The sequence below is a fragment of the Paraphaeosphaeria sporulosa genome (assembly GCF_001642045.1).
Source record: "Paraphaeosphaeria sporulosa strain AP3s5-JAC2a unplaced genomic scaffold CC84scaffold_9, whole genome shotgun sequence".
NCBI classification, from domain to species: Eukaryota; Fungi; Ascomycota; class Dothideomycetes; order Pleosporales; family Didymosphaeriaceae; genus Paraphaeosphaeria; species Paraphaeosphaeria sporulosa.
In genome coordinates, this window is record NW_017253368.1 from 1,520,815 (window position 1) to 1,535,726 (window position 14,912).

The window sequence follows — 14,912 nt, forward strand, 5'->3', positions numbered from 1 at the left end:
GAAGAAATTGGAGTGTGTAGGTTGTTTCCTAGTTTGTGGAATCTCTAAGACAGTTTACGCGCACCGGCTGGTAGGCAAAACCAAGGAAAACTGTACAACAACTTGCGCAAGGGCCGGAGGATCACGATAATCGAACATCGTACATAACGTAGGCGGCTGAACGCCCGACTAGGGATGCGCGCGTTGCGGACGCGACAACAGGCTGTTCCTACCCTGTGGAAACTCTGGAGATGTCTTGCGTGTGACGGCCACCCAGGGATGCGCGCGACTTGAAAGCGAAATTGACATCATCGTCGTGTTGTCAGAAATAAAACCGCATTCAATCAAGTCAATAATACGAAATGGCCGTAGCCCATGAGGCCATTGCTATTCTTATCGCGCGCACGGAAAACAGCCCTGCAACTCTTAATTCTTGGGCGAAGATCGGCGTCCCTCTACCACTTCCCAAGCAAGCCCCAGGTACGCGCGTACATCTGCCTAGTAGCGTATGTGGCCCGTCTTCCAATTTCCGCAACCAGAAGAAAGGCCAAGGATACCAACGACCCCATCCACGGGACTGGCAGTTCTGGAATGTATGTAGTCTTCGGAATGTAGTCGTTAGTAAGTACCGTCTCGACGTACGCGATTAACTTCAGCCGAAGCCGCTCATGTTTGAGAAAATCAGTATCGAATAGATCGTGGTCCTATGTTCAATTGTCGCGTAGCTTTGCTCGCAACGCTTTCTCTCCCGCACGTACCTATATACAATCCAACCGTGCATATCGTAGCATGCACCTTCCAATGCAAGTGAACCCAGGCCTAAGCCAGGTCCCAATCCCACCAGGCCGTGATACGACAAACCCTCCAAACGCCGTGAAGATGACTCCAAAAACACCGGATATCAAAGTCGTGCTATTGGACTTAAATGACCAGCCAATATGCGCCGCCGACCGTTGCAACAGTCATGAAAATCGTGAGAATCGCCGCGCCCGCCTTGTCTCCTGTTGTAGCGACGCCGTAATCTAGCTTCGGAATACCTTCGTCTTCGCCGGTACCTAGTCCGGGATCACCCTCGCTGGTGCCGCCGGAATGACTTGTCAAAGGAGCTTTCGACCATGGTGCCATATTTGCAGCAATGATACTCAGGGCAGCTAATTGTTGACCCACTCCTGACTTGCCATCGTAGCCATTCTGGTACCACCGGTTTCCGCATTCGTAGGAACCACCAACACCTGTGGCGGAAGGTCCAACACAAGACTGGGCGGCCGCTATGCCTGACTTCTGTAGGTGGGGCATGACCATGGGTGCAGTGAACGGGGCGATTTGGGCGGATACGGCGTACCACCGGGCGAGGTAGCCTTTGAAAGACACCATGTCGCCATTGCAGTTTTGCGGTCCTTCGCAAGGCTCAGTCATAATGCCATTGTTCTGTTCAGGGAAGAAAATCGCCGTTTTGTTGATGAATCCGGTCAGGCGCTCTCTCCAGATGTCGGAACCGTTCGTGTAGTTGTACATCTGGCAACGTCAGCACACGTCACAGCACACAGAATGCAGCGCCTTAAAATGGGCACGTTAATAACTTACATAGGCAGCGCCTCCAATCATGATGCCGTAGTTGTAAGTCCACTGGTTTGTGTCGGGCTTGGTGCAGTTCCCCATATCCCCTTTGCTTGGATTCGCCTCAACATTTGCACCATCGTAGACAACGTAGTCGTGGGTTACAAGCGGGCTCGTGTTCTGTAGCCAGTCAAAGATCTCCACTGCCCTGTCTGCGTATGTCGAGTTGCCGGTGAATAGGGCCAGCCGAGCTGACAGCTGGAAGTATCCACCGTTCGAGGCCAAATTCTTGTAGCCCCACCCGGGCAACCACTGGTAAATCTGCCACCGCACTCCGCCACCGCATGTGGCAGCTTCCCATCGTGTCGCAAGCTGGTTCCAAATTGACTGACTGAGAGCGAGCCAGCCGGGCGTGCCATCAGGAGGGTTGGGAAAGTTGTATTCGGCGGCGCTCATGAGCGTGAAGGCCCAGAACAGTTGGTCGTCGTTGCCTTCATCTTTGGACTGGTTTGCTGGCATCTAGAGTGCGTCAGATATTGTCGCGAAAATCAGGCGTGTCCCGTGAGGCTGGTCGCGCTTGTGCAACAATGCGCGACTGCAGGACTGCGTCGGAGCAAAACTCACAAAATCCCACTTCTCTCCTGCCTGGTGTATTAAACCGTCGCGAATCATATCGTTGTAACCGTCATCACCAGTGTAGTACCAGTAGTCAATCAACTGTCCAAACATAGCACCGGCTTGCCACCAATAGTAAGGCGGGTATGTCAATAATCCGGTTATCCCGGAGATGACCTGATTGTCGGTGGTCGCATACATGGACCATAGCACTTGGGCGACATCTTTTGAAGCGGCGCGCACCGAGTCCTGGCTGTTTGGGTCGAGGACAATGGCTGAAGCGGGGAGCGAACACAGGTTCGCCGCCAAGAGTGACACGGCAGTCCAAGCCTGGGCGGCGGATAGTAGCCTCATGTCTGCAACATGTGTATGTGAGAGGGTCCGAAGAAAAGCGAGTGAATGGGAGGAAGCGACAGTCTATGGCAGCCGAATTCTAGGGCAATAGATTGGCGGAGGTATCGGCAGGTAAGTGGGTGTAAGAAAAGGTAGAGCCAAGTATCCGTGGCAGCCGGGTTAAGGCGCTGAGGAATGCGCGAACGAACGAGCGCAGCACGATGGATCCGGCACCAGCAAGCTCGCAGTCGAGCGGCATGGAAGAAGCACGTCACGCACCCAGCAGGCGGCATTGGGGCCAGTAAACGGCGCGGCCAGCCAGCAGCCACTACTCTGCCGTCATCGAAACAGGCCCAACTCCCCAAAGCGGTCGGCGGCGGTCGGCTGGCTTGCACCACCGTCATTGCTCGCGTCCTGCTTCGGGCAAGTGCGAAGCCTTCGACGTGGCTGAGCCTGCTGCTGTGGGCCGCCCGGCTCGTGTTCCTGCGTGTGTCAGCGCGTTAATGTCGCTGCGAGGGCAGCACCCGGGAGAAGTTGTGGACCGGAGTCGCAAACACACGACGAGTAAGCTTCCTAAGGGAAGTGAAGCATGACCCATTGTGGGGAACGTGGACAAAGCGCGAGCTTGATCGGCGCCACTGGCCACTCGCTAGGCCCGTCGCGGCTCGCTGTATTGAACCGTCCGGACAAAACACCACGACGGCCAGGGGAATGAAGATTGGCAGACAAACGAGCAGTTTCAGCGAGTGAGACGTCGGTATATGCGCTGCACAGCCGCGCTTGTTGATGAAAGGTGGACTCTACCCAGTTTTTTTTTGCGCAACACGTTGCGTGGCAGTACTTTGCGCTCGAGGCTGGCCTGCCTTCCCAGTGTCACGTTTCACACTTGTGAGGTGTTGTAAAGGAGGGCTCGCCTTGGGCGACAGCAAGGGGAGCTTCAAGTTGCCTTGTGATTGACTGAAGATATGCCATACGAGTAGTGATCACACGAGCATCCAGAGCATCGACTCGAGCAACCTTCACGAGTGACCTTTTCTGTTGCGAGTTACCACTCTGTAAATGGCCAGCACCCGTGACATCTTCTGATGTACTCTCCAAATTCAATCAAGGGTCAAAAGACACATGCGCATAGACGTGCAAGGAACTCTATGCTGGTGAACGCAACGAGCCCGCGCTCACATGTTCGTTCTGTCGCGTCCTTCGCCATGGATATATCAGTAAAAAAGTCCGCCATAGCCCGACCGATCCTCCCTCGAGCGAACATAAGAGTTGCGTGAAAAAATGGATCAGACCCCTTTACTAACTCACAACTATCTCGCCGTCTTCGGCGTCTTGCTCATCGGCGCTCTCTACACTGGTGCACTGTCAACAGAGTCGCGTGGTCCGTTCGTACGCCCCGAAATGAGTGAATGCCTGAGATTGCCTTTACGGCAGCCGCAGAACAGGCCAATCCCAGTGTCAGTGCTTCGCGGTTGATCTGGAGAGCAATACTTCTTCTATTGCTAGCAATGCGCCGAGAGGATGTACAAGGTTACACGCTCTGTGCACTTTCAGCTGTGGGTAGTACTTCTTGGCCATGTTACGCGCGTATTCATGATATTCCTACGGTAAAACCTTAGCAACTCTAAAGAGCGTCACGTCATCTAAAAGCTCCTTGCCGCTCGCGATGGGGCAATAGATCACTCCGAACACGGCAAATGAGGCTTTGGTTACGGCTTTGTGTATCGTGTGTGTGTGGTACATATGGGATCAGCCATGCTGTTACCCTCTGTCGAATGTGACTACCATCATCAAGGTGACCGCTTCGAGCGCGAACGCTTCCGGTCTTCCTCTTCTGAACTGTAGCGCCGCCGCTCGCGACTATGATCACGGCGGACGCGGTCCCTTCCGTCTCGCGGGCTATTCCTGACTTCCTCCCTGTCACTCGAGCCATCTCGAGGTGGCCGCGAGCTCTTGTGCCGGCGCTCACCTTCGGAGTCTCCCCGCCTACTCCGGTGTTCCTTTCTTCTAGGCCGGTCCTCATCCTCATCCTCACGCCTGCTTCGATGCTCTTTCCTTCTGCGACGGTCTTCGTCTTCTGAGTCTCTGTCCTTGATCCTTCTACGCTCCCTGTCGTGATCGCGACTCCGATCTCGTCTCGGTGAGCGGTGGCGCCTGTGATGCTTCCGCTCCTTCTCCTTCCGCTTGCTCTTCTTGTACTTTTTAATCGCAGACTCAGCCTTCTCCTGCAGCCTCTTGACCATAGATTCTTTCATCGGGTCCTCCTCGTCAAGATCGCGTATAGCCTTTTCCAGCTCAATCTCCTCGGGGAGCAGTGGGCGGTCGTCGTCCGAGTCGCTTTCGCTTTCTGTGCGCTGTCTTTTTCGTCGACCGCCGTCCTCGTCCGCTGCCACATCGACCTCTCCCATCGTGTTGTCTCCCATGTCCTCGTCGTCTTTTGGCTTGTAACGTGTGTGATCCACCTTCAGCACCCTGTCCATGATGGTCGCTCCTCCGAGATTGTCCACAGCCAGGTCGCAGCTCCTCTGGTCCTCATACTTCAGCCAACCAAAGCCCTTCGACTTGCCCGTCTCCTTGTCGCGTGCCAGCCGTATCCATACAGGCTCTCCAAACTGTGAGAATATGGTGATAACATCGCCTTCGGATAGCTCAAAGGGCAAACCGCCGATGTAGATAAAGGCCGTGTCGCGGTAGTCGGTGTGCCATGAGCCTTCTGGATTGATGCCTGCCTCAAGCTCGCGCTTGTTGAGCTGCTGGATCGCGCGTATGGAATTCATGGCGGATTGCGCATGCGCGGGGGCAGGGCGCAACGGGAAGACGCAGTGGTTCCGATATGTCAATTTGCGATAGATTCTGTGCGCTCAGTAATTCGCAACGTCCGTGACGTAGCCAGAGCGAGATATGGCAGTGTCGGCGTGTGTAGAGAGAAGGTCGTGAAAGTGATGGCAAGCCAGACATTTTGTCTTGGCGGTCGCGCATCCCTGCATGGAAAGCTTCCGTCGTCAAACAAACGGGTCCAAACCTCCACAACATCCCCGCAGCACCCTCACACACACCTCGCCGTCTATCGCCTCATTTACGCGCAGTCACGCTCCAGCTCTGCGCTGCGCTAACCCTTTTTTCGATCCGCGCATGATCGTCACGTTGCCATCTAGAACCTCCGAGCTACTCCGCAATGGCCAGCGCGCGCAGCTCCAACTTCCCCGTGCGGCGGCCGAATAGCAGCGACCAAGAGAAGGAGGAGATATGGAAGCCCATGCTGGACAATATCTCGAGCGGAAAGCGTCTGCCAGAGAAGAGCTTGCTTGTACTTGGTAGGCCATACTGGCGACGTGGGACAGGGGCACATGTTAATGTGAACAGGCGGTACACCAGAAACACAGAGGGAGTTCCTTGAATCGGTAGCCACAGATCCTACCAACAATCGAAGGCCTCCGGATAGAGGCCGGAAGCCGCCAATCGCAAACCAGTTCGCGCTGGGCTACACATATCAAGACGTGCTCGACACTGATCATGAAGGTATACAGAGTGACTCCCTGCTCAGGGAGGAGACTGACCCGTGTAGATACGCTCGCTCGTCTTTCTCTATATCTCCTCACAACCCCCTCGCCATCGTTCACGCCGCTCATAAAACCGTACCTTCATCCTCGCACACTCCCGCACATGCTAGTCGTTATTTTGCTTGATTGGAACCACCCATGGTTATGGATAAGACAGCTGCGGGACTGGATCCGCGTTCTGCGGTCGCTCATCGTATCTCTCGATATCGATGCGAAGGAGGTGCTTGAGGAGAACATAACAGTCCACCGAGACAGAGGTCGCAATCTTGGCGGCGCCGAGGCAAACAGTGCATTGGAGAACGTCACAGCACCCTTGGGGCCTGGAGAGTGGGATGAACCCCTAGGCATACCACTATGCGTCGTCTGCCAGAACGCCGACAAGATCGAGTCTCTGGAGCGAGAGCGGGGTTGGAAGGAGGAGGAGTTCGATTTCATCCTGCAGTATCTGCGGACTATACTTCTCAAGCACGGTGGCAGCCTTGTATATACTATGCCATCAGCCCCCGGATCGCTTCAGACGCTCATTCACTCCACTTTGGGAATAAAGTCCCTCCTGAAGCAGAAGCAACTCAAGCACAACGTCACGGATCGCGATCGAGTGTTGGTTCCGCCGAACTGGGATTCTTGGGCGAAGATCAGAATCTTGAGGGACGGTTTTGACGTGGAGGGAGTCAGCAAGAACTGGTCGGTCGACATTGATAACATCCCGCAACAAACCAGGGCTGCCACGAACGGCGAAGTCCCAGCCGAAGGCGAGGTGCAGGAAGTCAGTGCTCCGCCGCAGCAGATAGAAGAAGAAGATGAGGGCCCCACTGCCACCACAATCTACGAAGAGACGATCCGCAACCCCGAATCGGACTTCCCGCTTTCCGCACTGAATTCCAAGCAGACGAACGGCATCGAGGTATCAAGCCAAGACACACAGGACTTCCTCAAGGCGCAGGTCGAGCTCTTGGACCAATTGCGTCTCGAAGATGAGAAAGAGGCAAAGGTTAAAGCGGCGAAGAAAGACGTGGACAACTACCGGACGTACACGGACGATGCATCAGGCGTGGTGGAAGAGCACATTGGTCCCGTGCAGTTCAACATGGGCGGTATTCAAGTCAACGCTGACGAGATGGTTAAGCGATTGCAAGTACGTTTTGCAACCAATCTAGACACAATGCCAATGCTAATATTTCCACAGGAGCGCGAGACCAGCAGAGCCACTGAGTCCGAGGCTGTCACGACACCGCCCGTGAACGGTTCCGATCCCGCCAACATGGACAACGAAAAACTCATGTCCTTCTTCTCCGGCCTCATCAAGAAGCCCTCCGCCAAATAAACACCTCCTCTTTTCATCTTCTACCGTCCGAAGGCTTCCCCCTTAATAGATGCCGCACACGAGTGCTGTTCATACGCGAGGCCTGATCAGCTGGGTTGGGCCAGTGCTTTTCCTGTTGCGAATCAAGTTCAATGTGTCTATGTTCGGTTGGCGGGTTTGGGGTTAGCATAGCTTTATACCCACAGCATAGTCTGCGCTATCCATCTCTTATATCGTCGACATTTTCCGTATAGGAAAATCTTTTTATCTGCTTCTTATGCGACCACCATCCGTGTTTACTTGAACTGATGTACAGTAGGCTGTCTGGGCTTATTGCTGGGTTTTGGTGATCAAACAAGGTAGTCCGCGGAACGTAGGTAGGTAGCATGTCCGCCGGTGTAACCGAACGCAGGATCCATTAACCTTATCCAAGCTTCGCAAACATATGCCACGAGTGGAATGTCGTTAACTCCGCTATGCAACCCATCTGTGGTCCACGCCTCTGAGATTACTAAGTTGCATCTTACAAACTCTAAGCTAGCGGCTCTGGCTTCACGTTCCCCACACTTCGGCCAAAAGAGGATGTAAGCCGTTTCCATCTATGGACTAAGATCACGACCAGCCAGCGTCATCTTTCCGACTACACGAGTTCATTGCCGGATACACATCCCTCTCCGCTCCCAGCTGGAAGCTCTTCGCATGCTCCAGAGTAACCGTCCTCTCATCCGACACTCAACATACACAACGCACGTCCAGCACAATGCCATCCCAACAATGGTCCCACACACTATCATCCTACCTCCCATGGACCTCCCCTCCCCTCCTCATCTCCGCGCCTATGGGCGGCTTCGCCTGGGCCCCGCTCGCCACAGCAGTCTCTCTCGCCGGCGGCCTCGGCCTCATCGGCAGCCTGAACGACATGTCGCAACTGCGTACCCAACTCGCAGAAGCACGCTCTACATTCGCAGCGTCTTCCAACGCCGCGATCAAGGACTCGCCAACGCTTCCACTCGGCGTCGGCATCCTAGCCTTCATTTGTAAGATCGAGGACGTGGTACCCGTGATCCGGGAGTTTGAGCCAGCGGTGGTATGGCTGTTTGCAGCGAAGCAGCTAGACGACTACACAGCGTGGGTCGATGCGCTGAGGGAAGCAAGTCCGACGTCGAAAGTCTGGATCCAGGTCGGCAACGTCGAGGCCGCGCTGCATGTTGCCAAAGACGCGCGCCCGGATGCTATATGCCTCCAGGGCGCCGACGCAGGGGGTCATGGGTTCGAGAAGGCTGCGGGTATCATCTCTCTAGTTCCTGAGGCTGCAGATGCATTGCGGCGGGAAGGGCACGGCGATATACCACTGCTCGCGAGTGGGGGTATTGTGGATGGAAGGGGAGTCGCTGCTGCGCTTGCCTTAGGTGCTGCAGGTGTCGTAATGGGTACGAGATTCCTGGCGAGCAAAGAGGTGGCGATTCATCCTATTGCTCAAGCGGCGGTTTTGGAGGCGCAGGATGGGGGCCAGGCTACGAGGAGGAGTAAGCTGTTTGATCAGTTGAGGGGGCCTAATGTGTGGCCGGAAGCGTACGATGGGCGGAGTTTGGTGGTGCAGAGTTATCAGGATCATGTAGACGGGGTGGGGTTGGAAGAAATTCAAAGGCTGCATAATGAGGCCGTTCTTGGGGAGGATAAGGGGTATGCGACCGGTAGGAAGGGCAGGGCCGCAATTTGGGCGGGGACTGGGGTGGGCAGTGTGGGGAAGGTGGAGGAGGCGGGGAATATTGTTGAGAAAGTGAAGAGGGAGGCGAGGGAGGTTATGGGTGGGCTGGCAAAACTGTGATGGGTTAACATTTCCAAATTTATTGAACGTAGTTGTATTATGCCGAGATCCTGGTTCGGAGCGTGAACACAGCGACTAAGACAACGAAGTAGAGCGTGATAGCTTTGTGTGAGACCATGTTATTATCTCGACTGTGGAGTGAAGTGAGCAAGGGACCTTGTAACAGCGCGCAAAGAGTCAACAATCGGTCAACAATAATCAATAACCATGTTAGGACAAGATTGACACGGATGGTGTGATCGTGTTGGTCGACTGTGGTGATACGTGCCGTGCCGTGCCGTGACGATTGTTGTTACTGCCTGCCTCGTACGAGGTCGCTGCCATTGCGGCGTTGCAAACGTCTGACAAAGACATTGATACAACAAGAATAGAAGCCAGTATATCATGCAGAGTTTGTATCGGCTATCAACGGTACGAACGAGGTCACTGAACTACGAAAAGCGTACCTTGCCCTCAGCTTTGGCTGTATATCCAGATAATGAGATCGCCGCAATTTCAAATGAAAACTGGCTTCTATCACCTCAGATATTTGTTAAATGGTGACGATTAAGTGTGTGGTATTCGCATGCAAGCCAGCGGTCGGGCACCGTCGCACCTTTTGAAGGGTGGTGGGTAACGAGGCCTAGGGTTCGTGACATTGATACACTAGCCGCCTACCGCGCGAGTATCTAGACTTGTTTCTGAATTCGCCAGGTAAGATCATCGGCGAGTACGCCTATAGGGCGATCGTTTCCACCTCAGCTTGAGCAATTTGCAGCACATCAAAAGCAAGCTTCTTATGCAGGATCACATTAAACCAAGGTGGGTAAATGTGCGGTGCTTTCAAAACATGTCGTTCCTGGGCTGTGGGCAGCGCAATACTAATGCTATAGACACCCTTTGACACGCTCTCTTCTAAAGTGCTTTTTCAGTGACAGAAAGAATCAGCTCCAATCATTGTGAAGAGTCCATTCGATGTACAGTGTCCCCCAGCCCAGTAGTTGCTGCAAGACCGGGAGACGGCCCGATCCCTCTTGAAGCAGTCAGGCCGTGTCCACACATGCAAGATCGCTGACGCGGTGCCGTTAAGTGTGTGAAGCACGGTGGGCCACAAGGGTGGCTACCACGGGTGATATCACGAGTGCACATTAACTCGGGGAAAGCGTGATGCAATTGGCCACAAATTGAAATGGCTAGACAATATACAGACAACGAATCATGGATGTGACGTGTGGCGATAGTGTGTCCAACCTGGCCGGACGAGCATATGGGTTCGGTCCGCGGCGCTATCCTGAACGCATTGTCGGATTCCAAAGTCTCCAACGTCAACATTGTGAATCAGTATGGACTCAAATTGCCCTTCGTGTAGCCATATAACGAAGCAGTTATTTCAACTCCGTAGCCAACGGTATCCCGTGCTCTTTCGGGACGCCCCATACCGATTCTTTCGGGGAACGGGTGGCGGGGCCAAGACGGTTGGTTGTTGTTGCTACGCCGCAAAACTGCGCTGAACCCATGGATCGTGCTTTCCCGAAGTCGGGCAGGTGACTATTGCATCGGACTCATTGCTCTCCGGTGATGGATTTCGTGTCAACCATGAGTCAGCCGTCAACTTGTGCGTGAATAGTCCGAAGTCGTACGCAGCGTCAACCGGTTTCAAGCAGAAGTTATATGTCTACTCGTGCTCAGTCTCGATGATCTTGATGTACCGTAGGATATATTATCCAGGCATAATGCGGTGGACAGGGTACAAGCCCACGGATATCTCCTGTTCAGGCTAAAGCATATCATCGCTTTTGCCGTTGCGAGCGAACAATCGACAGGCTGTGCCGCAAAATACATCAGGATTGTGGCCTCTTGCGTATTCATGCGGGGTTGAAGCGGCTCGATCGGGTGCAGCTTAATCGTGCGATAACGCAGCAGCAGGGATCAACAGGGTGTCGATAGGAAGATTAACATGGCGGAGACGGGACAGTGCTACCAAGCGCTGTGGATGCTGGTCCGTGTTTCGAGTGTTCTGAATTAGTTGTGACTGAGCTAGGGTATTCAACGCGCGTAGCAAACAAAACTGTTTTCCAATTGGTGGAGGAAGCGATTCAGGATCAGGCCCAGCGCTACCAGACGAACCAGTGCCAATCGAGGTAGTGCTTATGCGTAAGCGAGCGCCAACTGAACGGTCCGGCGCGTATTTGGGCTCGCTGTAAGGTCAATTGTTTATCCAGCATGCGTGTTCTAGGATCTAAATCCTTCAGCTCAACCGATGTCAACATAGCAATTTGAGGCTCACTGCTGCTTAGCATGCTTGACTTGCGTGGCTGCTCGACACTATCATGCTTGTGACTGGAGAGGTGTAAGATCTCCCGGCGCTTTTCCACACCTGTCGTTTAAGCTCTCCAAATATAGTCCGGATCTGGGCAGATTGACCGTGCCACAAACGCCGTAAACTATGTTAAAGGCATAGTGTGTTCGTGTCCTACAATTGAGCCTCTTGTTCCTTTCTGTCCGCAGGCGTACATCTTTTTACTCTCATAATTATTTGGCAAGTGAGCCAGTCTGGACTGGACATATGCTTGTGCCCCTCAGTCTACCATGCCCAGGTTTCCAGTTTCCCCATATTGGTCATCAAATCCAAACATTCCCATTTATCTCGACGAGAGTGACGAACGCGGAAAGCGCGAGGAGCAGCAACGATCGGAATCTGAGACCGTGGCACGTTCAGAGCCACAACCACAGCCGCACCCACGGCATGCCCCCGAGTTCATCTGTCCCACCTGCGAGACAAGCTCTAGGGATACACCAATACACTGCGTTTCAGTCGCACCGTCACCTTCACCACCAGCCTATACTCCCAGAGCACCATCGTATCGACAACATCTCGCCGTACCTACCCTAACGATACAGACACCACGCGAAAGTTGGTCGAGACCCCAAGCTCCCATCCGCACCCTTCAGCTTGATCCAGAAGGCAGACCAAACGTTAGATTTCGGCGCAATGCATTTTCACCGCTTTCGCCAACAGTCACCGAGTTTGACGAACGGGATTGGAACCGCAAAAGCCAAGTGGGGCTCGGCATACCGGATGCACCATTTCGATCGGACACAAGCCCAATAACGCCCGGCACGGCCGAGAGAGGAGAAGATGGTGAACCAGCCATAGAACCAGCTTCAAATCTTGCCCAGCGTATTGAGCAAAAGCTTTGGAACTACACTGCCTCTCGCAGCGTGGTCAAGAGATGGTTGATTGAGATCATCAGCTGGACCCTTAGCGCTTCGTGCATGGCTGGCATCTTCATCATGCTCATGTTCCACAAGGACAAGCGTATCCCTACTTGGCCCCTGGGTCTGACATTGAACGCTTATATCTCAGTTCTATCGAAGGTTGCGTCTGGTGCGCTGTTATTACCTGTGTCGGAGGCATTAGGGCAGTTGAAATGGAGCTGGTTTCAAGGCGAAACTTCAAAGAAGATGTGGGATTTCGAGATCTTTGACAGCGCTTCTCGTGGGCCTTGGGGCTCTTTTCTCTTGCTAATCCGGACAAGGGGGAAGTCTCTCGCGGCATTGGGCGCCGCTGTCACCATCATGTCCCTTGCGCTGGACCCTTTCTTCCAACAGGTCGTGGAATACCCCGAGCTTTGGCGGCTCCAACCAGTACAAGGGACTATACCGGTGGCTATTGGCTATGAACCCTTCGCGAAAGGCCAGGAGTATGTGGATAAACTGACAAACCTCAACCCTGACAACACAATGCTCGGAGTAGTTGCTCGATATTTCTACGACAACGGCACATCACCAATGGCTTTCGGAAGAGGGGTACGGGCAGAAGTCCCCTTGTCATGTCCAAACAGCAATTGTACCTGGCCCGAGTACGAGACACTTGGTGTCAACAGTGAATGCGCCGAAGTTACGGATAAGTTGGAGTTCAGGTGTGCTTGGGGATCGCTCGACTGGGTGCAGCATCCTATTGTGGATCTCTCTGGCGAGACCAACTATGTTTTCCCGAACGGCACTGCCTGTGGATGGTGGTTGAAGGCGGAAAAGCCTCTGCTTATGACTGGCTACAACACAGCCAGCACAGGACAATGGGCAAACGAAACTCTGATTGTACGCTCAGAAGCGCTCTATGACATATTCTCACGCAAGTTCTTGCCCGGATATGAACCCGTATTCAACAACAGTCGGGATCCCCTAGCACATGTACTCATCGTCTCGGGCGAATCTATCGATAATGTCCGCAACAACGGTACACCCATCGCCCACGAATGCTTGGTCCAATGGTCTGTCAATACTATCCTGTCAAGTTACTCTGAAGGTGGTTACTCAGAAGAAATTACCAAAGTCCAGATGAACAGGTCAGTAACGGCATCTCCCTGGTTGACCAACACGATCAAAGGCAGCACCGACAGTTGGGACCTGTACGAGTACTATTATCTCGAGGATGCATACATCGAGAGCGATTCTGGGACCATGTATCATATCGACAACAACACTCACGTGTTGACGATATCCATTTTCGACGACGCATTCCCATCATACTTCACGTTGGTGAACAGCACTCAGCCCAAGGACGCCATGCTACGATACAAGAGATGGAAAACCATCCAGCCTTATACTCGGAATGTCACCTACAATCCTTTCCAATACGACAATATCTCTTTGCACTTCGAGCATATGGCAACGGCGATGACTAATCTGATGCGATCCGCCGGAATCGATACCGACATGGTGCATGGTGAAGCATGGGATAAAGAGAGCATCGTCGACGTTCGCTGGGTTTGGTTGTCGCTTCCGATAAGCCTCCTTGCATTCACTGGCATCTTCTTGCTTGGGACGGTCATCCGAAGTTCGAGAGAGCAAGATAGGGTAGGTGTGTGGAAAACATCCGCTATTGCATCACTCTTCTACGGGCTGCCGAAGGACATGACGCAGAAGATGGAAGATGAAAAGCAACATGGCACTCCCCGCTTGCATGCGAAGGAGGTCAAGGTAAAATGGGTTCCGAAGAGAGGCTGGCGATTCTCTGGGAACAGCGTGTCCCCGAGCAGTGCGCACAATTTCCTTGCTGTTTCTCCCGCATCAGAGAAAGCCCCCTCACCAACATCCGCTCCCAAAGCTAAACAATCGCCGCCGGTGCCGCCTGCGCATTGGATATGAGACCACGATCATTACGAAACTTCTCTTCATGTCACGACGCTTCGTAAGCTGTCGTATCTTGTAATTCTCTTCACCAAGACTACATAGTAATATGGTATCACTCACTTCCACCCGGTGATCTCCGAAGCAATGTGAACGATGACAACCGACGGATCGTCACGTCCTTTCCGGACCTTGCGTACCAACACCGCGACTAAGCGAACAGCCAGGCCTCGGTTACCTTCCACGATGCCGAAGGAGCCCTCGTTTAAACGGTGTCTTTTGCTGCCTTCCGTATGTGCTCAAGCAACCCGGAGCGCTGCGGCGGAGTGCATACAGGTACAGCCAAGTTCAATGCCACCAATCGCACGCTCAGCGCTCTTCCACCAAAGTGAATTCAATAGTGTCAGATGGCCATTCAGGAACGTTCGCGTGGCTTACAGTCAATGCAATAACGCCGGGCGGTTACACCGAAGCCAAGCGCTTAGGTCGCGAATGCGCCCAAGCCAAAGTGGTAGGTGCACGGCTACACTGGTTGGTGCATGCTCGCAAGATGAAGGCCAGCATGATCTCATTGGGCAACGATGCTTCTCGTACCCAGTGGGGGAGGTGGATGTGAACCGGTTGG

At 53.6% G+C, this 14,912-nt stretch overlaps 5 protein-coding genes across 5 annotated transcripts; 3 read left to right on the forward strand and 2 right to left on the reverse strand.

Annotated features, from left to right (window-relative positions):
* Nucleotides 1–764: 764 nt before the first annotated feature.
* CC84DRAFT_1021126 (glycosyl hydrolase-like protein) lies at nt 765–2,694 on the reverse strand. Its single transcript, XM_018173382.1, has 3 exons — nt 2,161–2,694; nt 1,564–2,055; nt 765–1,494 (listed from the first exon to the last, which is right to left on the reverse strand). The coding sequence occupies exons 1-3, from the start codon at nt 2,503–2,505 to the stop codon at nt 901–903; spliced, it is 1,431 nt and encodes a 476-aa protein (XP_018032811.1). The 5' UTR covers nt 2,506–2,694; the 3' UTR covers nt 765–900.
* A 1,357-nt stretch (nt 2,695–4,051) lies between these two features.
* Nucleotides 4,052–5,395, reverse strand: CC84DRAFT_1167495 (RNA-binding domain-containing protein). Its single transcript, XM_018179186.1, has one exon. The coding sequence runs from the start codon at nt 5,259–5,261 to the stop codon at nt 4,275–4,277; it is 987 nt and encodes a 328-aa protein (XP_018032812.1). The 5' UTR covers nt 5,262–5,395; the 3' UTR covers nt 4,052–4,274.
* A 264-nt stretch (nt 5,396–5,659) lies between these two features.
* On the forward strand, nt 5,660–7,368 carry CC84DRAFT_1189653 (dynein; the record flags this gene model as incomplete). The annotated part of the gene is made up of 4 exons (XM_018181069.1): nt 5,660–5,798; nt 5,848–6,003; nt 6,050–7,179; nt 7,231–7,368. The coding sequence occupies 4 exons, from the start codon at nt 5,660–5,662 to the stop codon at nt 7,366–7,368; spliced, it is 1,563 nt and encodes a 520-aa protein (XP_018032813.1).
* Nucleotides 7,369–8,107: 739 nt separating this feature from the next.
* Nucleotides 8,108–9,219, forward strand: CC84DRAFT_1253253 (inosine monophosphate dehydrogenase; the record flags this gene model as incomplete). The annotated part of the gene is made up of 1 exon (XM_018184386.1): nt 8,108–9,219. The coding sequence occupies one exon, from the start codon at nt 8,108–8,110 to the stop codon at nt 9,173–9,175; it is 1,068 nt and encodes a 355-aa protein (XP_018032814.1). The 3' UTR covers nt 9,176–9,219.
* Nucleotides 9,220–11,743: 2,524 nt separating this feature from the next.
* CC84DRAFT_1198567 (uncharacterized protein) lies at nt 11,744–14,305 on the forward strand (the record flags this gene model as incomplete). The annotated part of the gene is made up of 2 exons (XM_018181575.1): nt 11,744–12,180; nt 12,259–14,305. 2 exons carry the CDS (start codon nt 11,744–11,746, stop codon nt 14,303–14,305), a joined length of 2,484 nt encoding a protein of 827 aa, XP_018032815.1.
* Between the last annotated feature and the right edge of the window lie 607 nt (nt 14,306–14,912).